Genomic DNA, 27312 nt, shown 5'->3' on the forward strand with positions numbered 1-27312 from the left:
TCCAGAATATTTTCGCGATAATATTCGTCATTTATTCTTATTCCACAATCGAGCGGAGGGCGACCATCGGCTGTTATGGCGGCCCACACCATCACCATGGCCGGAGCTTGAGTTCTGGTGGCCAACCGAAGGGGCACATTTTCAGTTGACCTCTTTGGCAAGTAAACACGATCATGTTGTCCGGCGTTTAGGTAAGAGTTAGTCTTTTGATGTCTTCTAAGAACTGTAGCACAATTTTATGACAAATAAATTTTTTTTGACGGGACCGTACCCGTTAAAAGGGAGTTTTTTTTAAATATTTTGAAAAAAAAAATAGACCAAAAAGGACCTTTGACAAGCTTGAGGGCTATAATTTTTAAACAAAATAATCCTCGTATTTTTATCAGTATTGCTAAAACATATTAAATGCTTAAAATTTGAGGACTCCAAGAAATCTAATTAGAAAAAACATGTAGAAGAAGGGGGATTGACCGTTTTGCGATGCAAACTTCTAAAAAGCTGATTTATGTGTTACAGAGTGTAATTTTGGGGTTTTCTTAAAAATGTTCTCTTGAACATTCCATTAATAACTCGATTCGTTTGGGAGTTTTTTTTTTGCTATACTCGGAGACCTTTAGGATATCATATGCACAGGAATATCCAAAGAAAAAAAATGAAATACAATTTTTATATTTTTTTTATAATTTATTTTATTTTTCTTAAAAGTTTCCATTAGAGTATTATCTAAGACAACGTGCATTAAATTTAAGCAGATTACTTTTGTTCTATAATTTTACGGCAAATTTTGTATTTATAAAACTATATTCACTCGTTTTATAAGTGGCTTTACAGTAGTTAAATAATATCTAATTGAAATTCAACTAAAATCTAAATTTTTCAAAAAATATTTATAAAATTTCAATTTGTTAAAATTGGTATATGTTTTTGTGTGGTTTATTTTATTCTATATTTAGAACTTATCTATAATGTAATTTCTAGTACAAGTATTTAAATATTTCCCAAAATATTTTTAATACTTTCGTTTGTTATTATCAAATGTGTAAAAATTTTGGGTATTAAGGAGAAAGGGTAGGGAACAGTTGAATTATTAAAAAAGGTAGTCATTTCAAACAAGCATATCCATCTTGTCAAATTCTACTGAATAGAAAACAGGTTCCCATCTCTGATTTGTGTATGAATTCATAAATATACATTTTGACATTGAGATGTTGTCAAATGAATAATTTTGAAAAAAAAAAAATAATTTTACGATTGGTATTTTTGTTTAAAAAGGGCAAAAAATTGTAGATTGCTAACTTAAATATAGCTAGTAGTTGAATAAATTAGGGCCATAAACAAATTTTGATTCCCAGAATCTCCGCAAAAATTGTGGAAAATAAATATTTAGGATCTGAAGAGAAATAAGCCATTAAAAATAATTTCTACGAATCCAAATAAGAGTATTTAATTAAACGTCTTGAAAACTTTAGAACAATCATTTTAACCAATGGCTTACACAATAGAATATTTGTATAACCTTTCTCATATTCTTTGCATTTAATTTGTAATTACCGAAATAGTAATCCAACTAACATTTTATTCCGAATTCGACCCGAATCTCTGCTGATGAATTTTCCATCCTGATTCCGAGTTTCTTTCGATTTCGGGCTGGTATTTCAGTGTTTTTTATGGATCAAAACTAGTCAAAGGTTTTCTAAGAACAAAAGATGTTAAAAAGGTATTTTAGAAGAAAAGTCTTTTCAAGTTATCTCATTGGCCTGGAGCAATTTAACATTTGGGGTCCTTAGAGAATAGAAGTTCCCTTTGAAAAAAAAAAAAAAAATGTCAAATATCTTAAAGTTTTATGAATAAAAACAGGAAATTTTAGAAAGAAGCATTAAATGCAATATTTATATTCTTAATATTGGGATTTGGGAATCTACAAAGATCATGAAATTTCGAATTTCACCTAATTCGGTTAAAAGATGTTTTAAAGCCTTATAAAAAAGAAATAAAATCGAGTAAGGTCGTTTGAAAATAATCATAAACAGATCGATAAGAAAATGTGGCTGGGAATATCAAAATATTTGAATATGCCGTTATATGGACGAATCAGACATATTGTTGGAAAATTTAGCCAAAATTAAAAAATGGGGGTTCCATTAAGTGGAGGCTATTTCAAAACATGTTTTTTTCCGAAGGAAATGACCAACCAATCAGGATTAAAGAACATCAAACATCATGATACCCTACACCAATTTGCATATTTCGTAGAGATACCCATTACAAATTATGATCGTTTATGATAATTTTTGAATGCGTAATATGGCTTTAAAGCAGTAATAATTTAAAGTTGAAAGGAGATAATATATGGAAGTATATCCCCCTCTTAATCGATTTTTGACTGAACCGATATTCATCAGAATCCATCTTAATTAAGCTGATATAGAACTTTTTAGGCGCTCTAAACGTAAAATCGGATAAAGATATCCAATCCTGAACCGATCTCTATATAAATTAGCAGAGGTATTTCTATGCTGTATCTGATAGCTGGAACAAAATATCGTTGTTGTGGAAGGAATTTTACGGTTGCGAGGGAATTAAATACAAAATCGGATGAAACATATATATGGGAGCTATACCTATATCCGAACAAATTTTCACAAAATTTATTTGACATATTTGCTTCTAGACTCAATTTGGTCGCATGTGCAGAAAAATGTGAAATTTGGAAGAATATTTAACATGTGGCGCCCAATAAAATTAAAATCGGACAAAGATATAACAAAATGTGGATCAATTATCACCAATTTCATTTGGTAAAACATTAGCAGGCACGGTCATACGTCTCCAATACATTCTACAGTAATGTTGAGGCAAATTCAACATACGATTAGTCTACTGAAACGACACTGATTTTTACGCGTTTTGATGATATGTGTACTTCATGTGGTCTAGACGAATATATCGATATGTTATATTGAAAAATAACCAACTGATCCGAAGTGAGGATAGAGTCTTCCTTATATTTATATGGAAGAGTAGAATCGACCAAAAATGGATTATGGATATCGACTTTGTGACTTCCGATATAAATAAGAACTTCCAATAAATCTATGAATTTCCGAAGTTTCACTAACAAAATTAGTTTATTCGAATATCGAGTTCGAAGAGTAAACCCTTAAATACTTTTCCAGACATATAAAACGCTTATCAAAAACGTTATATATCTAAATAAATAATTTGATTTTTTACAGAAGAGAAGAAAGAAAATTTTGTCGTATAATTGATCAGATGTCTCGTTTTTTGGATATATTGCCGAAATCTTGGGTTAGTTCGTCTAATCCTCGATGAATTGATTGGGTAACAAAGTTTTCTATATCCATTACCAAGAAATTTGTAGAACACCCTATGAGATGTACGATAGGAGCATATGATCACATCTTCGTGAACCTATAAGACACGCTCAAAATATTTTCATTTCATCTAAAACAAAAGCGATCAATCTCTGACTATTTTAATCCATTTATATTGAGCTTTCATTAAAGAAAATATATCCTGAATACGACATCGATTCGAAAATAATTGTTGGCAAGGAAATAGAAAAAACTTGAGAATGAAAAATTTGAAAATTCGAATTTTTATTAATAATTTTATATTTTATTTGGAAAATTTGAGAATTTTAAATATACAAATAATATTTTAACAAGTGTGGAAGCAGTTAAGTAAGAATGTTTGGAAAGTAGGTTATGTAAAAATATGTCTATGAGTTCCGAAATTCCAGTAAACAATACAAATTTCCCAAACATCGGAAGCAGAAAAATATTGACCGATATATACATTTTGCTGGTAGAACCATTTACGAAATCCAAATACCAAATTATAAGTAATTATTATGTAGACAATGTTCTGCCACAGTAGATAGAACCAATTATGAACTGTAATGACTGAATTTGAAGCCATTCCACTAGAAATTCCGTTTGTAACTCATCGAAATAATATTTTTAGACATAACAAAGTATAAATATTCTTGATCAGCTTAAAATTCTAAAATCCATCCATCTGTGCCTCCGTTATAATCACGATAGAGTCAAAACAAATATGATAGGATGCTAAAATTCGGCATATAACAGTCTTTTGTTTTTAGGCAGGTCAAGTTTGAAGATAGGCTATATCGGTCTGATGATTTTAGCTACATTTGGAATTGTCTGAAAATTCACAAAAGGAGTCCCTTCTGAGTACTTTACCCCCTGGAAGAGTATTGTCTATGTACGTTCACGATATCGTATAACCCCTATAAAGCAGTACCTCCCTATATTCAGTATTTTGATGGTTTTAGCTAAATTTTTTTCGATGGAATTGTCTAAAAGAAATATCTATATAGATCTACGATATAGCCCAAATACATACGATATTCGATATTTTTGGATGATTTTAGGGTCATTATTCACCGGAGTTGTTTGAAATTTCATATTTAGAATTCGTAACGGGTACTACAGCCTATGACAAAAAATTGCGCATGAAGACCAACATCTTCCTATAGCCTCAATATAACGGTACCTCCCAATATTCACTATTTTGATGATTTTAGCGACATTATTAACCGATATTGTTTAAAATTTGTATTGTCTATGCAGGTTCAGGTTTTCGTCTAGCCCCGATGTAACGGTACCTCTCTATATTCGATATTTTGATGATTTTAGCTAGATTTTTTTCAAGATTTGTTTTTCAATTTTCTTTTTTTTTGAATATTGTAATGGCTTATGACAAAAGTTGCCTATGCAGATCGACGTCTTCGTATAGACAACAATATAATTCTTTTTATTCGGTATTTTTAAGATTTTAACAGCATTTTTAACGTATTTGATTTTCTCGACAATTTCCAAATTTGTTCCAAATGGTGGAGGGCATTAAAAGTTCGGCCCGGCCGAATTTACAGTTTTTTTAATTGTTTAATATTATTCTTATCTTATACTTTAAACCTTTTCTTACTGGTTTTCTGTTGCCGTACTCTCTGGGTAAATCAGTTCTCTCAGAGAAGGGGCTGTCAAAATTGCTCTCTCGAATCGATCTCTTAGGTAACCAATGTTAGTATTGAAATTTAAAAATTGTTTTTTCGCCCATATGAATCGCTCTATATTGCCAAATTATATTGAAATCGGTTCAGATTTGGATGTAGCTCCCATATATATTTTCGTCTGATTTCATGCATTCGATACACCAAACAGGTTTTGTATGTCAAATTTATATGAAGTTTGGTTTAGTCACACATAAATAATAAAATATTTGTAGAATTTGACATCGATCCGACCATAATTTTAGGCAAGCACAATTTGAGAATTACAATATATTTTTGGAGTATTTATTATTTTCTTGTTAATTTTGAAAACTTTCAATTTTGAAACAATATTATGAAAGGGAAATGAAGTATTAAAAAATCCAGAAAAGGAAATTTTTTCGATTGAATAGTTGAATTTAAAAGTAAAAGTGCCAGTGAAGTGAAATTGGAAAATGTGTGAAGATTTTGGAATATACCCAGTTAATTTGTTATCTTTCGCGTTAGTTTATCACATATGTTATACTCTGTTTTTTTTGTATGACAACTTAAATATACTACATGTGTTTTTGTTTCTTGATTTTTTTATTTAATTTTTATGTTTTATTTTACTTCATTATCATTTAAAACTTCTTAATAATACACATAATTATAATACACTCGAAAAATAAAAATACATACAGATATAAATTCAATATTTTACAAGGATTTTTGAGGATATGGATTTTGTTTGATTTTTTTTAATTTTGTCTAAAATTTATTTCTTGCTAATTAAATGGTGAGTGGTAGTATGTGTGGATATGTGTTTGTGTGTGGGTTTTTATGCATTCATTTATAAAAAACAAATTAAAACATTGTGTATATTTTGTTTAATACTAATATTGCGCTTAAATGTGGCCATATTTTTGTTTGGAGATTCCATTACCTAAGAAGGTAGGTAAAGAAATTACACACAAAAAATTATTTGAATTTGTTTTTTTTTTGTTTTAACTAAATATTTAATATACATGCTACAGGTTTTGATGTTGTTGTTTTCATTTTTATTATTTCTATTTATTTTTTTATATATAAAATAACAAATTTTGAATAAATAATTTTGAAGGACATTTTGTTCTCACATTTTATTTTTTTTTTTTTTTAATAAATTCCAAAATAGAAACAATAAACATAATAAATTAAATTAACAAACAAAAAATAGTGTTTAAAAATAAAAATTTCAATTTTTTTCTAATTTCATTTCAAAACTTTACAAATAAAATCGCTTAAAAAAATTTAGTTACAATGAAAATTTTACTAACGAAAAATTTCTTAACTAAAGTTTTTTGTTGTTGTTGTTCCTTATAACTTAATTTTTATTTTAGGTGATAATGGATAAGGGTGGTGGGGGCCAGAAGGAGTAGTGTGGGCGTGAGAGTATTATTTGTAAGGATGCATCAATGTTGTTGTCTGCTAGTTGTTGTAGTTTTTCTTCTCTTAAATTAAGTAAAACAAAATGATGAAAATTGGGGGGAAAATGTTGCTTCGTGTGGAAAACGAGTGAATATGTTTTTTATGTTCCATTTTTTTGTTGTAAATTTCGTCCTTGATTATTTGTGCCTTTGTTGTTGTTAATTTTGAAGGTTTGTTGTTGTTGTGGTTTTTGTATCGCTTTTATTTAATCCTAGCAAAATTTATGACAAATTACGCTGTCGAATCTTCAATATCGTTGTCAATGCGCGATGATCGTATGCCTGTCTTGCCAGTCCATGGATAGATGTCAGGACATGGCTGGCATGTCTTCATGTAACGCACACCAGACTTGTGCCAGAGATTGCAGACTTTGGGGTTATTGCAACGTTTGGGGCGATCCTGGAAGAATATATTCAAAATTAAAAATCAAAAAATTTTCAAAAAATTCAGAATTTTTTTTAAAAATTATTAAACCTTCCACCATAGTATGGAGGGTATATTAATTTTGTCATTCCGTTTATAACACTTGGATATACATATTTTAGACCCCACAAGGTATATATATTCTTGATCAGCATAAAATGTCCGTCCGTCTGTGGAAATCACTCTAGCTTCCAAACGAATTGAAGTAGATTGATAAAATTTTACTCAAATATATTTTGTCTGCAGGACTTTTAGTATTGAAAATGGGGTCCACGTTTTGGTATAGCCCCCATATAAAGATACCTCCCGATATTCGGTATTTTGATGATTTTAGCTACAATATTTATCGGAATTGTTTCAAATTTGGTATTTGAAGTTCGTAAAGGATGCTACAGCCTAAGACAGAAAATTGTCTTTGCAGATCCACATTTTGGTATAGCTTACATATAACTGTACCTACCGATATTCGGTATTTTGATGATTTTAGCGACATTATTCACCGGAGTTGTTTAAAATTTGGTATTTGAAGTTCGTAATGGATACTACAGCCTAAGACAGAAAATTGTCTGTGCAGGTCCACGTCTTCGTATAGCCCCCATATAACGGTACCTCCCGATATTCGGTATTTTGATGATTTTAGCGACATTACTCACCGGAAATGTTTCAAATTTGGTATTTGAAGTTCGTAATGGATAATACAGCCTACGACAGAAAATTGTCTGTGCATGTTCGCATTTTGGTATAGGACCCATGTAACGGTACCTACCGATATTCGGTATTTTGATGATTTTAACGACATTATTCACCAGAATTGTTTCAAATTTGGTATTTGAAGTTCGTAATGGATACTACAGTCTAAGACAGAAAATTGTCTGTGCAGATCCACGTCTTCATATAGCCCCTGTATAACGGTACCTCCCGATATTCGGTATTTTGATGATTTTAACGACACTATTCACCGGAATTGTTTCAAATTTGGTATTTGAAGTTCGTAATGGATACTACAGTCTAAGACAGAAAATTGTCTGCGCAGGTCCTCATTTTGGCATAGCCCCCTCCCTATATTCGGTATTTTGTTGATATTAGCGGACCGGAATTGTTTCAAATTTGGTATTTGAAGTTCTTAATGGATGTTACAGCCTATGACAGGAGATTGTCCAGGTCCAGGTCTTCGTATAGCCCCCATATAAGTACTTCCGATATTCGGTATTTTTATGATTTTAGCGACATTATTCACCGGAATTGTTTCAAATTGGATTTTTGAAGTTCGTAGTGGATACTACAGCCTAAGACAGAAAATTGTCCGTGCAGGTCCACGCCCCCCATATAACAGTACCTCCCGATATTTTGATGATTTTTTTTCAAGTTTCGCATTTGAATATTGTAATGGCTTATGACAAAAATTACCTATGCAGGTCCATATCGTCGTATAGACCCTAGAATTTTTAACGGATTTTATTGTTTTTTAGGAATTTCCCAATTCGTTCCAAATGGTGAAGGGTATTCAAAGTTCGGCCCGGCCGAAGTTACAGCTTATTTACTTGTATTTTTTTTTTAAGATTTTTACATACCGAATAATCACATTGGAATGGCTGGAATGAATTAATTCGCGATAAAGGTGTGGGATCTCTCACCCACTGCAGGGCCTGCCAGTTGGTAACTATCCACACATCATTCATGGCATTGATGGTGTCCAAGAACTTGATGAAGCCTTCTTTATGATGAGGTTGGGTAAACCAGGCAGCATGGTAGAACAAACCAAATGGAGCTCTGGGGAAATTAAATTAATATAAATAAATAGATAAAAAATTTTGCCTTCTCCAAAAAATCCTCCCTCTCCTTCCCCACTCACCTGTTTGTTGTGTAATGTCTTTCAAAATTCTTCATGATCATCTTGGTTACACCCTCAGCATCAGATGGATTCGAGCAGGCATCACCCATCGAACAACGTCCACCATTCAAATCTTGCCACATCACCATTGGCACTTGCCATACACCGGGATAACTCTTTGTGGGACAGGGGGGAATCATACAGTCATGGAATATCTTATAGTCCAATGTATATGGCCATGAGGGTGGACGATTTTCATAGACAGGCATCGATGAGTCATAGGTGAAATTGGAGTCGTAGAGCATTTTAAACATTTTATTGCCACCAACGGACAAGAAGGGAGCACGCATGCCACGAACATCGGAAAGTTTGACACCACCATAGGCGGCAAGAATTTCACGTTGGCCAGCTACCTCACGGGTCCATTTCTTCTGGGAGAATTGTTCACCAAAACTGTGACTGTTGTTTGGAATGATTTTTTGTGGGTGGGTGGAAGAGAAATTTCGAAATTAGTTTGATTGTTTTGCAAAGGGAGTGGTTTGGTTAATATTAGTAGAGTGAGTTTAATGTAGAAGGTGCGATTTTTTATTTCGTGTATGGTGCAGAGGTGTAAGGCTATATTACAGTGTATGTGTGTGGGAGTAGATGTGTTAGATTGTTACATAAAATTGAATGTTAAATATTTGGAGGTTAGGGACGACACAAATATTGTCAGCTGAGCTATCTTCGATACTGAACTACTATATCCTTTGGATAAAAGGAAAAACTATCCACTTATCCAAAAACGTAGATAATCTTATCCGAAAAAGTACATTATCCACGTTGTTATTCAAGTTGCTGAATACATTTGTCCACGTTTTTGGATACAATTATCCACGTCGTTGGATAAAATTATCCGAGTTAATGAATAAAACTATCCACGTTGGTGGATAAAATTACCCACATAGGTGGATAAATTTATCCGCGTTGGAGGATAAAATTGTCCGCACTGGTGGATAAGATTATCCACATTGGTGCATAAAATTATCCATGTAGGTGGATAAAATTATCCAAGTTGATGGATAAAACTATCCACTTCGGCGGTAAATATTGGTGGATAATATTATCCACGTTGGTGGATAAAATTTTCCACTTCTGTGGATAAAACTATTCAAGTTGATGGATAAAACTATACACTTCGATGGTAAACATTATCCACGTTGGTGGATAAAATTTTCCACTTCTGAGGATAAAACTATTCAAGTTATCCACGTTGCTGCATAAAATTATCCACAATTGGTGGATAAGACTATTATCCATATTGGTAACATTATCCGCTTGGGTGGACAAAATTATCCACATTTGAGATACAATTATCCACATTTGGGATACAATTATCCACATTTGGGATACCATTATCCACGTTTGTGGATAAAATTATCCACCTTTGTGGATAAAACTATCCACGTTTGTGGATAAAATTATCTACGTTAGTGGATAAAGTTATCCACGTTGTTTGAAAAAATTGTCCACGTTCGTGGATGAAATTATCCACCTTGGTGGATAGAATTATCCACGTGGGTGGATAAAATTATCCACGTGGGTGGATAAAATTATCCACGTTGGTGGATAAAATTATCCACGTTGGTGGATAAAATTATCCACCTTGGTGGATAGAATTATCCACGTGGGTGGATAAAATTATCCACGTGGGTGGATAAAATTATCCACGTTGGTGGATAAAATTATCCACGTTGGTGTATTAACTTATCCACGTTAGTAGATAAACTTATCCATGTTAGTAGATAAAATTATCCACGTTGTTGGATAAAATTTTCACGTTGTTGGGTAAAATTTCCACGTTGGTGGATAAAATTATCCACGGGGTGGATATAATTATACACATTGGGGGATAAAATTATCCCAGTTGGCGGATAAAGTTATCCACGTTGGTGGATAAAGTTATCCACTATGGTGGATAAAAATTTCCACATTTGTGGACAAAATTGTCCACATTTGTGGATAAAATTTTCCGCGTAGGTGGATAAAATTTTCGGCGTTGGTGGATAAAATTTTCCACTTCTGAGGATAAAACTATTCAAGTTATCCACGTTGCTGCATAAAATTATCCACAATTGGTGGATAAGACTATTATCCATATTGGTAACATTATCCGCTTGGGTGGACAAAATTATCCACATTTGGGATACAATTATCCACATTTAAGATACAATTATCCACATTTGGGATACCATTATCCACGTTTGTGGATAAAATTATCCACGTTTATGGATAAAATTATCTACGTTAGTGGATAAAGTTATCCACGTTGTTTGAAAAAATTGTCCACGTTCGTGGATGAAATTATCCACCTTGGTGGATAGAATTATCCACGTGGGTGGATAAAATTATCCACGTGGGTGGATAAAATTTTCCACGTTGGTGGATAAAATTATCCACCTTGGTGGATAGAATTATCCACGTGGGTGGATAAAATTATCCACGTTGGTGTATTAACTTATCCACGTTAGTAGATAAACTTATCCACGTTAGTAGATAAAATTATCCACGTTGTTGGATAAAATTTTCACGTTGTTGGGTAAAATTTCCACGTTGGTGGATAAAATTTTCGGAGTTGGTGGATAAAATTATCCACGGGGTGGATATAATTATACACATTGGGGGATAAAATTATCCCAGTTGGCGGATAAAGTTATCCACCTTGGTGGATAAAGTTATCCACTATGGTGGATAAAAATTTCCACATTTGTGGATAAAATTGTCCACATTTGTGGATAAAATTTTCCGCGTAGGTGGATAAAATTTTCGGCGTTGGTGGAGAAAATTATCCACGGGGTGGATATAATTATCCGCATTGGTGAATAAAATTATCCAAGTTATCCACGTTGGTGGATAAAATTATCCACATTTGCGGATAACATTTTCCGCGTTGGTGGATAAAGTCATCCACGTTGGTGGATAAAGTTATCCACGTTGGTGGATAAAGTTATCCACGTTGGTGGATAAAATTATCCACGTTGGTGGATAAAGTTATCCACTTTGGTGGATAAAATTATCCACGTGGGTGGATAAAATTATCCACGAGTGTGGATAATTTTATCCACTAACATGGATGCAGTTATCCACGTGGTTGGATAAAATTATCTACATTGGTGGATAATATTATCCATGTTGTTGTATAAAATTATAAGGATTACCCCAGGTGAATCCTGCAGATTTTCGATTTTCTCGAAATGCGGATATACTTATCGGACACATATTATTGTTGTTGTTACGTTGTTTATCTTTTGTTTGTTAATTATTTCATTCTAAATACTTCGTGCTCTGTTTTGTTGTTTTTTTTTCTAACTACAGTGTTTTTTTTTTGTTACGAACTTCTCACTACGACGTAAAATTGTGCAGGGGCGAAATACTTACGAGACTGTATGTGATGCCATTTCATGGCCATCGGCATACAAATTTTGAACTTGACTGTAATCGGTCCATTCGTGAGAGACATAGAAAGTGGCCGTGATGGGACAACCGTTGGGATTAACACGGCCCTTTTCGAATAGGTCAATGTACAATTGCTTATTCAAATCATTGACGGAATCATCGAAGGTAATCAAGACAATTTGGGGGACATTTTCCACGGGTAGATCACCTATTTGCGAGTAAGGGCCAGGTGGGGTCAGTTGGGGTGGGAGGGCGATTTTGTACAATTCAAACGATCAGAGGGGGCGGGACAATTATGATGAATAATGATAAAATGTTGATGGCGATTATTGAAACAATTTTTTTTGTTGGAAAAAATCGGGGAAATGATGAAAAGCCACATGAAAATAGAGTAAATTTTTATAAAAAAGAATTTGATTAAAATAAAGCAAAAAAACATATGATATATAAAACCTTATATATATAAAAAAAGAGAATTTTCAAAACCAAAAAAACGCAAGAGAGGAGATAGAATGGTAATGAGCTCATGGATGAACGCCTTTATGATACACACACAATCAACCGGGGGGGTTCAACACTTACGACACAGTATGAGAAGCCATTTCATGGCCATCAGCATACAAATCCTGGACCATGCCATAATCGGTCCACTCATGCGATACATAGAACGTTGCCCGTATGGGACAACCATTGGGATTTTTTCGAGTCTCATTGTTGAATAGCTCCTCGTAGAGTTCTATGTTGAGCATGCTGATGGCATCGTCGAATGTGATCAGAACTATTTGTGGTACTTGTTCGAGTTTTAAGTCTCCTATTTTGGTTTTGTGAATTAATTGATTTTTTTTGGGTTTAATTTGGATTTTTATTTTAATTTTCAACACAAAATTGGTTTGCTTTTTGGTAATTTTTGAAATTATTTTAGATTTTTTTGAAAAGATTTTACTTACCGGGTATATCTCTACCACCACAGTAGCAATCGGGCAATAGACAAACATCCTTACGACACTTGGCAGCTGTCTTGTCGGGTGTGGGCTGAGGATACAATGGTTCCGGTCGGGATGGTGGATTCTTGTAGATATCAACGAACTCTTGGGCCTTGCTAACAATGGTTCCCGATGGCTTCAATGTGGGACGTGTGCGGCTGAAAAGAGAGAGACAGGTTTAAATAAGTCCAGTGGATAATTTGGGAAGATAAAAAAATCCCCAAAACTAGAGACCGTTTTTTCCAATTGGAAAAACTGGGCATCGAATCTTTTCCTAAAGGGAAAAAATTCCCAGTAATCTGGGGATCGAATCATTTCCTATAGGGAAAAAAAATCCCCAGTAATTTGGAGATCTAATTTTTCTCATTGGAAAAAATCCCCTGTGACTGGGTATCGATTTTTCACCTTGGAAAAAAATCCCCAAAAACTGAGGATCAAAGTTTATCCCATAGGAAAAAATCTCCAAAAAGTGAGGATCGATTTCTTTCCCATAGAAAAAAATCTCCAAAAACTGGGGATAAATTTTTTCCCCATAGTAAAAAATTCCCAAAAACAAGGGATAGATTTTTTTCCCGTAGGAAAAAATCCCCAAAAACTGGGGATCAACTTTTTTCCCATAGGAAAAATTCCCCAAAAACTGGGGATCGATTTTTCCCCTTAGGAAAAAAATCCCCAAAAACTCGGGATCGATTTTTCCCATAGGAAAAAATCCCCAAAAAATTGAGGATCGATTTTTCGCCATAGGAAAAACTGGGGATCGAATTTTTTCCTAGGAAAGAACCCTATAACTGGGGATCGATTTTTTTCCTATAGGGAAAAAATCCTCTATTGGAAAAAAATACCCAGTAACTGGGGATCTTTTTTTTCATAAAGAGAAAAAAGTCCCTAATAATCTGAGGACAGATTTTTTCCCCAGTTACAGGGAATTTCTATAGAAATTGAATCCCAGTAACTGGGAATTTTTATAGATATTGGTCCCGAGTAACTGGGGATTTATATAGGAATTGATCCCCAGTAACCGGGAATTTCTTTAGAAATTGATTCCCAGTAACTGGAAATTTCTATAGAAATTAATCCCAGTAACTGGGAATTTCTATAGAAATTTATCCCCAGTAATTGAGGATTTCTATAGAAATTAATACCCAGTAACTGGGGATTTCTATAGAAATAAATACCCAGTAACTGGGGATTTCTATAGAAATAAATACCCAGTAACTGAGGATCTCTATAAAAATAAATACCCAGTAACGGGGAATTTCTATAGAAATTAATCCCCAGTAACTGGGGATTTCTTAAAAAAAATCAAGTAACTTGGGATTTCCATAAAAAGTAATCCCCAGTAACTGGGGATTTATTTCAAACCTTTGAGGTTTGAAATAAAATAGGTTTGTAATAAAATACTTACGGTGGATGCGTTCCACGATTACTGGTCACAGGTGATGATCCAACATCTCCTTGATTGTAGTTGTTCGAAGATGATAAGCTACCACGATTCCTGTTACTATTCGAATTAAGTCTGATTATTTTTTCAATCAAAATGAATTATGGTTTTGCAAATAGGTTTTGGCAATTTATTTGAAAATTTAGTAGAATTTGGATTTTAGTTATTAGAATAAAAAACAGCAAAAACAGGGAAAAAGAGAAAAAAATGAGATTAAGAGAAAAAACAAAGGAAGCGATTAGAAAACAGGCAGTGTTATTGCTTAGAAATTAAAATATAATAAATAATCTTAGCAGATAATAAAACAAAATGACACTTTAATATGAGAGCTTCTTTTTTTTATAAAACGAAAATATTATACAAATACACCAATTATGCAAAGTTAGTTACAAAATGGTGAAATAATGAAATGACCAACACCTTGATACTCTAAAGCTGAAAAGAAAATTATTTAAAATTTATAAAAAAAAATATTCTTCCTTCTCTACAAGAAATCCCCAACAGAACTCAAAAATTACAATGTTTACAAAAATAATTGCGAATAGTTTTTTTTTTTACAGTGAGAACCAAAAAGTATTTTTCATGTTTAGAGTAATATTTCAACTGATAATGACTGTATGTTTTGGAATTTTTTCTTTTCAGTGTATTGTGTAAGTCTTCGGTTTAATTTGTGGTCTTGAAATGTTCCAGTATCGTTTTGTCTTTTCTATGTGAAAAAAAACCTGAAATAGAAATATTAAATAAATTTCTTAAAATTTCCAAAAAACTTCTTCACAAAATGACGAGGAAAAGGCAAGAACTTTGTTATGGTATAATTGACGAAATATTGATCAGGGTTCTTTAGACTTTTTGAGAGACTTCACTTTATTCCGACATTTCTATATTTTTTAGCTTTTTTCTAACAATTTTTCCAGTGTACGCAAATATTAGGAAAATTCCAATCTGAGGTGTAAAATTGTAATGAATGACAGTGTGGTAAATTTTCGATTTCGAGACTAGGTTTTTTATGGATTAATGATTTTAGATGAAACTACAAAGAATGGAAGAAACTGTACGTTATGGCTGAGTTATGGACTCTACAAATGATTTATGCTCAATAAATACCAAAATATAGTTTAAATATCAATGCATAACCTACTTATATCCTTTACAGGTGGCGTTTTCTAATGAACAATTTTCGGCAATAACTTATTTATATAATTTTTGCCAATGAAATATTCATAATGAAATGGTATGTAAAAATATTTTTATGGTATACGTCACTTAGGGCTTAACTAGGCACAAATCTGCAAAAATTCTTGGTCATAACACTGTGACCTCTCCCAAACACATTGTGTCTTTGAATAAGCAATGTCATCTATGTATGAAGACACAACTATAGCCCTTGCAAATTACAAGATGATAGATAGATGGCGTTTTTGGTGAAATATTACCTAAAAATTTCGTTCCAAGCTAAAGCTAAATCTTACTGTAACTCCTAGAAACTATGCAAACAAGGAAGTTTCTATTAAAACATAAATAATAGTAGATGGAATAAAGAAACGATTTACACAACTCAAGAAACAATAAGGCTTTTAATGGATTCTTATTTTCCGCATGACTCCACGTCTAAGACAAATGAAGAATCTGAAACTGACAACATATTAAGGTATGTCACAATCGAAGGCACTTAATCCGAAAAAAAACATAAATATATTTTTCATAATGATGACAAAATTTGAGAAGAACCTATATCTGAGTTTGGCTAATATTTGGATCTTCGAGGACTGCCTTCTAGTTTTGTTACTGTCTGTATAAAATTAGTAGGTGGGAAATGGGGCTTATATTCAATGAGAACACACAAGAGTTTTATTTCACCCATTTTAATATACGCTTCTGTAGTTTGGAAAAAGTAGACATTTTTCACAAGGATGACAACAAGTTGTAAAAGTCTTCCTGAACAGGACAAGCTTTGTCTCAAATAAAATCTTAGCTCGTTAAATTGTAAAAGCCTAAACATTTTACCATTTGGTTGATTGATAATTTATTTTGATAACTCTCATTTTTACTAGTTTTGTCGTCCAGTACAAGGGTAGTAGGTTGGAAATGGGGATTCATGTCAAAGACAAAACACTGGAAAAGCAAAAGTGTATGGGTGGAGAAATCTGAACTACGACACCTAGTGAAATATTAAGGTATGAAACGACCGTCGCAGTTTAAGGACTAATGTTTATGAAAAGGTCACTACTGGTCAAAAGTACTGCTAACTTCAGGTCGGGATGGACTAAAATTTTCAAAAAAAAAAAAAAAAAAAACAGTAAGGAAAGCTCAAAAGTCGGGCGGGGCCGACTATATGATATCCTACACCACTATGCATATTTAGTAGAGCTCTCGTAAAAAGGTTTATACAGGGCATTTCAGAGCTCTATGAGATATTTGGTACAAAATCAAAATCTATCTAATTCTATCGTGCATTTTACGAACTATAGCTATCTCTGAACCGGGTTTCTCCAAATTTGACGTATTAGATTCTAGACTGAATTCGGTCTTATGTACGAAAATTCAGGTGATTTGGGCGAATATTGACCATTTAGTGCACATTTAACCCGAAATCGGATGAATATATATATGGGAGCTATATCCAAATCTGAACCGATTTCGATAAAATTTAAAACAGCTATTCCTGTGCTCCATCTAATACCTGGTACCAAATATCACGGTTGTGGAGTGAATATTACGAATGTAAGGGACTAAAACACTAAATCGGATGAAACATATATGTGGTTGCTATATCTATATCTGAACCGATTTTCACTAAATTTGATATACTTGCTTCTAGGCTGAATTTGGTCCGATGTACTAAAATTCAGTCCATTTGGACTTATATCGGCCATTTGGTGCACAATTAACCCGAAATCGGATGAAGGAGCTATATCCAAATCTGAACCGATTTCGATACAATTACAAACAGCTATTTCTGGGCTGTATCTTATATCTGGTACCAAATATCATTCTTGTGGAGTGCATATTACGAATGTGAGAGGCTTAAACGCCAAATCGGATAAAACATATATATGGGAGCTATAGCTGTTTCTGAATTTGTTGTATTTGCTTTAAGGCTAATCTCGGTCACATGTGCCAAAGTTCGGGCCATTTCGGCTGATATTGGCCATTTGGTGGTCAATTAACCCGAAATCGGATGAAGATATATATGGGAGCTATATCCAAATCTGAACCGATTTCGATAAAATTTAAAACAGCTATTTCTGTGCTCCATCTAATACCTGGTACCAAATATCACGGTTGTGGAGTGCATAGTAGGAATGTGAGGGACTTAAACATCAAATCGGATGAAAGATATATATGGGAGCTATAGCTATATCTGAACCGATTTTCTCCAAATTTGATATACTTGCTTCTAGGCCGAACTCGGTTGGGTGTGCCAAAATTCAGGTAATTTGGACTGATTGTGGACATTTGGTGCACATTTAACCCGAAATCGGATGAAGATATATATGGGAGCTATATCTAAATTTGATCCGATTCTCACCAATTTCAATAGGGTTCGTCCTTGGGCCAAAAAAAATATTGTTTGGAAAATTTCATCTCAATCGGATAATAAAGACAAGTGTTGTCGTTTCCTACAAGAATAGTAGATTGAAAATGGGGATTCTATCCCATTGGTAAAAGTTTACAAACTTTTCCGGATATGGGTAGATCGAATTGGTACTTACAAAAAAAAAAAAGGTTAATCAATTATGTTTACAAAGGTATGTCGTAGTATTGTCATTTTGACAAGAATAGTAGATTAAACACGGGGATCCTATTGCACTGGTAAGAATTTACAACATTTTCCAAGACATGGGTAATTTGAAGGAAGACATTGGTACGTACAAACAACCTACTAATCTAACATTTTTACAAGGGCATGTTGTAGTATTGTCAATTTGATAGGCGTTTTCGTTCCGTTCAAGGGTAGTAGGTTTCAAATGGGAATTGTATCCCATTGGAAAGAATTTACAAAGAATTCCAAACAAAGTTTAGTTTGAAGGCAGACATGGAAATCTGAAAATATATCATTTGTGCCATTTCTATTTCAATCATTGGCCATTGTTTGTAGCTTCTGTGGACCTTCTTGGTTCCTTCCATAGTCAATGATCAAATAAACAAATTCCTTAAAAAAATGAATCGTCAGGCCTGATTTTGGATACGTAGCTAAACCCATTTTTATAAATGTAAATCTAGAGTACGTCCAATTTGCTCCAAACCATGAACAAAAAACTTCGAGATTTTAGATCCTAGCTTTTATCTAATTAGCTCCAAATTGATTTTTATGAGCCAAAAAATGTTGATTTATATTTTATAGGTTTATAGTATTTTTAGGTATATTTTTAATAGACGTAAATGGGGGGAAATGGAACAAAGAAGTCATTAAACGTTGCATACTTTTAGGCATGTATGCAAAGTAAACAATCTAAATTGAATAAAAAAATAAACTCAAAGTTTATAATTGACCACTAAAAATGTATTAATTAAGAATCGGTTTACATATTCAATGTACCGAGAGGTGGAGACATTAAGTCTATAATATGGGGTTGATTGGCGAAGAGAGGATATGCTGGGATCTTTTTATTTGGAACAATTTTTTTGTTGTAGTAGGACAAATTGAAAAAAATGAGTCCACGATATGTCCGTTTGGAATCTAAAGGAAAAAATATTTTATAACTTAAAGTTTTGTTGTTGTTTAATAAATGCAAAAATAATTTAGGCAAAAACTAAGGTGCATCAAATGAGAGAAAGCTAAATTGTTTATTTTCGTCCAATAGCGCCAACAATTTAGAGTGCATTTCAAAATGACAATGAGCTTTTCGGTTCTCACTTTAAGGTGAATATTAACGTTTTTGGTTTTTTATATTTTTTAAAAATGTCTAAAATTGGTGCGTTAAAAAAATTATGGAAAAATCTAATAAAAAATAACGAAAACCCAAAAAAACAAACAAAATAAAAAAGAAACGTAACACAACTCAAATTCTAAAATTTACCACCACCTGGAACAAAAAACAATTTCTATTGAAAAAAAAAATTGTAAAATTTTGTGATTTTCTTTTGGTTTGTTTAATATTTGAGCGTACTTTGTGAAAAATTGTATTAGAAAAAAATTTGCTAAAATTTATAAAAAAAATGATGGGGGCCATATTCAATTGTAGCTAATTAAATATTCCAAAATAAATATTAGGTTAAACAAAATTTTCATGGTTTTTAAGAGTAAGGGTGACATTGGCTGCTAAGCCAAATGTTTTTTTGTTGTTTTAGTAAAAATGGTTCAACGACATAGTAATACTTAAGAGAATATCTTTTTTGGTTTTACTTAATAAAGAGTGCAAGAATTTGTTTAATTGCAAATTGTTTGTTGTTGTTTTTTTTTTAGGAAGCCGGTGATTTTTAGCTAATTGCTCCAAATAGTTTTGATATTACTTTTAATAAAAATCAGTTTTCAGATTTTCGTTTTTGTTTTGCAAAAGAAAGAGAGAAATTTGAAATAGTAAAGAGAGCAATAAAGAGTATTTTTTTTTTTTTGGTTGTTCTTGCATTCATTAGACAAATACCTCGAGGGAATTTCGTTGCATTTGGCATTGGACGTGGTGTCGGAACACTTAACCGCCGAACCCAAGGAGAATTTATTTCTCGCAGATGATGAGCCACCGGCGGAAGCTGCATTGTTAGCATTCAGCGCAGAAGATGAAGAAGAGGAGGAGGAGGGTATGGCAGTGGCAGCTGCTGCAGCAATGGATGATTTGAGAGCACTATTGACTCGGGAGACTCTAGCAGGTGGCAAGACTGGTGATACAGAGCCGGTGGCGCCCGAGCTGGGGCCCGATGCTATCCTACCCTGCTGGTTGGAGTTGTTGGCAGTATTGGTGTTCGTGGTTGTGGTGGAGGTGGTGGTTGTGGTCGTGGCTACATAAGCAGATTGTGTGGTACCGTATTTTTTGTAGCTTGGAGAGGGAGTGGGGGGATTTGTGGTCTTGGCGCTAGTGGTTGTGGAGGGACTGGGAGAGGATGACAATTTGGAATAGTATTTAGGCGTTGTGGCTAATGCTTGGCCTCGGCTGCTGCTACTACTGCTGCTGGCTGAACTCTGACCATGGCTGGTAGAAGTGGGTGTTGTAAACCTAATCGGGGAATAGGAGTAGGAAGTCGAGTGGAGTGTTGTAGTAGTATTCAAAGTGCTGGGGCTAGAGGGGGTTGTATATAGATTTGTGCTACTGCTATAGTGTGGTGTTGTTGTTGTTGTGCCTAAACTTGTACTACTTGGACTGTAAGCTATGGTTGTGGGCCTAGCTGTGGTGGTGGGTCTTAATGTTGTGGTGGTCGTTGTCGTGGGAATTGTTGTCGTCGTCGTGGTCGTTGTTGTCGAGGTTGTTGTCTTTGGTGTTGTCGTCGTTGTCTGTCTTTGTCCCGCGGCATATAACTGTTTGATTTCTTCCACGGCTGCCTTAATTTCCGGTTGCTTGAAATCCTCATTGACAAATTGTGGTGAGGCACTTTCACTGTTCTCTTCCTCACTGTCACCGCTGCCAATAAGGAATAGCTTAAGTTGTTCCAAAACGGGAGAATTTTTATTGTATGCATTTCTACCCGCCGCCGTGGTGGAGGTAATATAGCCAGCATTTTCCAAACCATCAGCCAAGTTGTGGGCACCCGTTTGCTGGCGATATTTATTGGAGTAGTAATATTTGAGTGGACGATCGGTTATCTCCACAATTACCTCGCCACCACCCGTACCCGTGGTGTCTGTGGTGGACTTACTTGTCTCTATGCTGTTACTATTCTCCACCAGAGGTCCATGGGCAATTAAGGCCTCAGCTCGAGGTGCTGAACCGGTGGGGGAGTCTTGTCTCTGCTCTTGATATTTATCCCTTGACTTGGAGGTTAAGCCTTCGGGATTTCTTAAAGTTTTCAGGGCCGCAATGCGTGCCCTTTGCACCTTTCTCCTTCCAATGGGTGAATTGGTTGTCACCTCCACCTCATTGGGCCTATAACGATTGCGGGGCGCATAGGTGGTGGGAGTTTCATCATTATCCAGCACATTGCTACTGGCTGTGGCCAAGGTGTAACGAGATCTACCCCTGGACCGGGGTTTGTCGGGATTCACTCTCAAGCCAGAGGTGGTGATTATGGTAGATATGGTGGCTGTAGAGCTTTCGGCCGTGGTTGTGGGCACAGATGTCGTTGTTGTGGTGGTGCTGGATGTGGTTGTCGTCCCTGCTATGGGTTTGCGAAAACCAAGCCCGCCCGCCAAAGAACCAATTACCGCATCACTTACACTGAAATTCCGGGTATTCGAGGCTATTGTGGCAAATAAGGTCTCATTGAGATTCCGCGGTGGTGATGTTATCAAGAAATAACTTCTCAATGGCTTGGCAGTGGTTTGTAAAAATGGATGTGGCGTAGAGTTGACAGTCTGATATTTGGGTTTAGTTGTTGTCCTGGTATTTGAATAGGCGGATTTTTCATCTTTTTGTAAAATCACCTCTAAACTTTTGTAGGGTGACACATAGCGGAGATTTGTGGGTGATGTGGTTTTTTGTAGGCTATCCTTAAAGGTAGAGGCCCTGGCGGTGTAGGTTTGCACTGCCCAGGGTGTGGTGGTCGAGCTGCTACTGCTAGTAGATGGCGTTGTGGTGGTTGGTTTGGGAGTGGTAGTTGTTGTCGTGGTTGTGGTACTTGTTGTGGTCGAGCTGGTGCTGGTACTTGAACTTCTGGGCAAATATTCTTTGGCCACCGACTGCAATTTGCTCGATTCTGTTTGGCCCCGATACGTATAGTCATAGAATGGCTGTCTATACTGAGATGTAGAGGGCGCCACACTGGTGGTGGTTGTACTTTGTATGGTAGGTCTACCATTACGCCAGGTTCTCATTGGTGGGGCATAGGTTGTGGGCTCTACTATCTCATCGTAAAAAGCTTCAGCATTTTCTTTAAGTGATTTCAAGCTACTCGTTAGTAGTGGGGTAGTGGCGGGACTGACGGTACTTGTTGTTGTACTCTCGCTTACACGACTCGAGGGCGTTGTAAAATATTGAGTTACCGGATTTCTTTCAAAAATCGGACGATTTGTCTCTGCCTGAAACTCGACATGTTGGGCCCTAAGGGTAAAACCATTGGTCCCGGTCTGTAATTTATACTCAAATGGCTTGGGTTCGGGTACATTGTTGTAGGTAACAGTGGCGGGATATCTTATTGTAGTTGTAGTGGAACTAGCACCATTCAATAGTTCGACATCTTCTTGGGTTCTATCTCTGTTCGAGTTGTCCCTTAGCTTTTCGGTGGGTTTGGGCTTAAAGCTTTGGGGCGTTAAATCGGAAATGATATAACTTTTAATGTGTTTCTTGTTATTGCTGCTAGTGGCGCCCTCTTTGCCCGGCTTTTCATCCAGAAATTCATTGCTTTTAAGACCACCGCTACCGCCATAAATGTCATAGCTTTTGGCTCGAAACTCCGAGTTGGTAGCTTTATCGGTTTGTGAACTAACTAAATTATTGCCCCTTGGACCATTGACATAGCTGCTGGTTGGAGGCTCAGCACTTTGTACCTGGACATTTTGACTTTCACCATAAACAGTTTCCACATCTTGTTGGCCACTGGTGGCCGGGTGTCTGTCTCGGGCCAAAAAATGGTGGGAATCTTGGGAGGGAATATTTTGATAGGTTCTGGGAGAGGTGGTCGAAAGGACGAGAGTTGTGGTAGAGGATCTAAGGGGTGGCAGGAAAGTGGTGGATTTTGTTGTTGTGGTTGTTCTTGGGGTGCCTGTAGTTGTTGTTGATGTTGTTGTTGTTGTGCTTGGATGATGTTTGGCTATATGTCTGTTGTTGTGTGATTTTTGTATTAATTGTTGTGACTTTTGTTGGTCTAGCTGTAGGTCTTGTTCTGGTTCATGGTTTGGTGGTGGCTGTTGTTGTTGTTGGTTTTGGAGTTCTTGTTGTTGTTGTAATTTTTTATTGGCAAGCATTTTGGATCTGTTGGAGAAATCCACATTATCCGTTAATACAGTTGGTAAATATCTTTCAGTCTTATTAGCCTTAAATGGTAGTGGTAGCAGAGTCTCGGTTTTTTGTTCGGGTAACAGTTGTTGTTGCTGTTGTAGTGATAATGGTTCATGTTTATGGTGTACGAACTGTAACTCTTGTTGTTGTTGTTGTTGTTGTGCATATTGATTAATATTTTGTTTATGTTTATTTAAATTATTTCTATTTGAATGGATTTTGCCAATATTAAAAATGATTTGTTCCTCTTCCTGATCATGATCGGAATCCTTGACATGATCAGTTTGGAAATTGGCTTGCTTATTTCTATGACTATTATAAATATTAATTGGTGGTGGTTGCTGTTGTTGTTGTTGTTGGTTTTGTTGCTCTACAATATCATCTACATAATGGTGATAATGGGGCCTACGGTGATCGGCATTACTTTGTTTGAAGGGACTTTGAAGTGATGGACTAAGTGATTGAGAATTATTAGAAGAGAAAACAAATGTCCAGAATTGAAAGGAAATTGAGTACATTATTTCCATTATTAGAGACCAAGAGAGAGAGCGGGAGAGAAAGGGTTAACAGACACACAGACAGAGAAATACAGACAAGTAAAAATAAAGGGGAAAGGTCACGGTGATGATTGTGATGATGGGATATTTATAAGACGACGAGGACGAGGATCATTTGAAATATTTCATATTTTTATTAAATAAAGAAAGAGAAAAGAATTACACATAAATTAAATTAAATATAAATAAATAAAAAATTGTAATAATTTATAAATGTTTATTATAAATTAATTTAATTTTTATTATTTAAACAGGTTCTCACTGACTGATTTTGTAGCTGAAAACTGAATGCATAATTCTAATAAAAATGCTATAGAGTATATATCTGTCATGCTCATGCATTTTATAGATATTTTTTTCAAAATTAAGGAAACACGCTGAGTCTTTTTGGGGTTGAGACAAACTTGGAACCATAATAAAAATTATGTGGATATTGAAATAGAATTTTTGAGTAAAAATCTCAAAATAGCATTAACATCGTTCTTAAGATTTTTTTTTTGACATTTTGAGCCTAAAAGTATGCGTCGAATAATTTTTTTTTAGTCTTGATAACATTCTGATCTTTTACGGGAATATTTTCTGGTATTCCATCTATAAAAGGGTTTTCTATGAGAGAAGACCAATTGGTCATCGATGAGAGAAGATCAATTGGTCATCGATGAGGGAAAACCAATTGGTCATCGATGAGAGAAGACCAATTGGTCATCGATGAGAGAAGACCAATTGGTCTTCGATGAGAGAAGACCAATTGGTCTTCGATGAGAGAAGACCAACTGGTCATCTATGAGAGAAGACCAACAGTCCATCTATCAGATAAACCTTTTGCTCTTCTATGAGAGATGAGCTTTTGCTCTTCTATGAGATATGAGCTTTTCTCTTCTATGAGAGATGAGCTTTTGCTCTTCTATGTGAGAAGAGCTTTTGCTCTTCTATGAGAGAAGACATTTTACTCTTCTATGAGAGAAGACATTTTGCTCTTCTATGAGAGAAGACCTTTTTGCTCTTCTTTGGGAAAACCTTTTCTCTTCCTTGGGAAGACCTTTTGCTTTTCTATTTGCTCTTTCACGTCTTCTATGAAAAGACCTTCACGTCTTCTATGAGAAGACCTTCACGTCTTCTATGAGAAGTCCTTCACGTCTTCTATGAAAAGACCTTCACGTCTTCTATGAAAAGACTTCCACGTCTTTTATGAAAAGACCTTCACGTCTTCTATGAAAAGACCTTCACGTCTTCTATGAAAAGACCTTCACGTCTTCTATGAGAAGTCCTTCACGTCTTCTATGAGAAGAACTTCTCGTCTTCTATAAGAAGACCTTCACGTTTTTTATAAGAAGACCTTCACGTCTTATAAGATCGTCACGTCTTCTATGAGAAGACCTTCCCGTATTCTTTTAGAAGACCTTTCCGACTTCTATTAGAAAACCTTCCCGTCTTCTATGAGAAGACCTTTCCATCATTTTGGAGAAGACCTTTTTCGTATTTTGTAAAAAAATACATTCTGGTCTGGTAGAGAGGAGTTTCTTACCTTCTTAGGAAAGACTTTGTGGTCTTTGAAAGGAGGAATTGTTGATCTTCTAGAAAAGACTTCTGTGAGAATACTTCTGGTCTTTTTATGGAAGGCATTCTGGAGTTTCTTATGGAAGACATCCTGGTCTTCGTCGGGATGATTTTTAGGTCTTCCTAGAGAAGATTATCTTTTGTTCTAGTCTAGAGATACGTTCTAGTCTTCTTAGAAAGACTTTTTGGTCTTCCTGGAGAGAGCTTTCAGGTCTTCTTAGATAAAATGTTAATTTCTTTTTAGAGAAAACTTCCTGGTCAAGTTAGATAAGACTTTCTGATCTACAAGAGAAAACTTTCTAGCTTTCGTAGAGAAGACATTTTGGACTTCTTAGAGAAAACTTGCGGGCAATGTAGGCCATATCATAGCTTTTCTGCCTGCCATATTTGTCAATATCTTCCCTGTTCGGTGACATTAGCCTTATAACAATTGTTCTGTAACAATTACTTTTTTAAGTAGTTAGACTTTGGCTCTGGTACGGAAATTTCGGCGCCGTTCATAATCCACACGGACATAGTCCCCATTACAATTATGGAGACAGTATGGACTGTTTTTTCGGTCATAACATCCGTAATGGAATGGGAATCTTTTCCAAAAAATTGTTATAATACTCATAAAGTAGCGGATAACTCTGGACATATACCCTCTTACGGGCTAGATATTTTACTCGAGGCGGATTATTGACTTTTGTAAGTAGCCAACCTTTGGCTGGGGCTTGACATTTTCTTCTCTGGGGTTTATCGAATTTTTTTAAACGTTGTACCTTGTAAGTAGACGGCATTCGTCCGGGTTTGAGACTTTGAGACTTTCTCCTCTGGGGTATATCTAACACCGGCTGCGTTTTATAAGTTTTGTAAGTAGTCGGACTTCGGGCTTGAAGTTTTTTCCTCTATGGTGTGTCCAAAGAGATATCAACACATATGGCACCATTTTGGAAAGGCTCGGGTCCATTTTTAACTTTGTAGGTTTTTTTTTTTCAAGGAGTTGCGGTACAAAAATACAACAACTCTTGCATTGCTTCGGAACTGGTTCAACTGTTATGGCCATAAAAAAAGCTGAACATAATTTCCCATAATTTAAAAGGGGATTATGTTCGGGCACCAACTACTGGGCTATTGTTTTTTGTTACATCTCTTACAACAATATATTATTTATACATTGATAAGAAACAATGATACGTCTTCTTTCTATATAATGCCTTGTCTATTTATTACAGATTTCCTTTATATATGGATCCTATTGAATACCCCTTCATTTTACAGAAGAGAAGACCTCTTCTATCTAGAGAATATATCTTCCATCACTACAAATCAACTTTATACGTTTTGTCTCAATTTTAAACCCACAATGACTTTTTTTAAACAAAATATAGCATACTTCTAGGCGCAATTGCAATACCAAACAAAAGACTTAAGACACAAACTTGGTGATTTTATTTTGCCTCTCAAAAAAAAAAACAAAAAAAAAAACAATTTTTATTATGGCTCCTTATAAATAAACTCCTCTTATATAAATTATTGGAAAATATCTAATTTTCATGTTCAATCATGCAATCAATAGTTTTTGTTTTGTTT

The 27312-nt window shown here is 34.8% G+C and overlaps 1 protein-coding gene across 2 annotated transcripts in view; it reads right to left on the minus strand.

The window, feature by feature from the left end:
* Window positions 1–663: 663 nt before the first annotated feature.
* LOC101899401 (mucin-2) overlaps window positions 664–27312 on the minus strand; it is a 303682-nt gene continuing 277033 nt past the window's right edge. The window contains exons 9-14 of one of the 2 annotated variants that reach the window (XM_059124560.1): window positions 14562–14672; window positions 13121–13314; window positions 12756–12984; window positions 8760–9197; window positions 8479–8677; window positions 664–6883 (exon numbers count right to left, since the gene is read on the minus strand). In XM_059124560.1, coding sequence (XP_058980543.1) covers window positions 6716–6883; window positions 8479–8677; window positions 8760–9197; window positions 12756–12984; window positions 13121–13314; window positions 14562–14672 — 1339 coding nt within the window. In that variant the 3' untranslated portion in view covers window positions 664–6715. Of the gene's footprint in view, window positions 6884–8478; window positions 8678–8759; window positions 9198–12155; window positions 12382–12755; window positions 12985–13120; window positions 13315–14561; window positions 14673–27312 lie in introns of both variants that reach the window. The other variant, XM_059124561.1, reaches the window with a different exon arrangement.

Source organism: Musca domestica, unplaced genomic scaffold, assembly GCF_030504385.1.
Source record: "Musca domestica strain aabys unplaced genomic scaffold, Musca_domestica.polishedcontigs.V.1.1 3, whole genome shotgun sequence".
In the NCBI taxonomy this organism is placed as follows: domain Eukaryota; kingdom Metazoa; phylum Arthropoda; class Insecta; order Diptera; family Muscidae; genus Musca; species Musca domestica.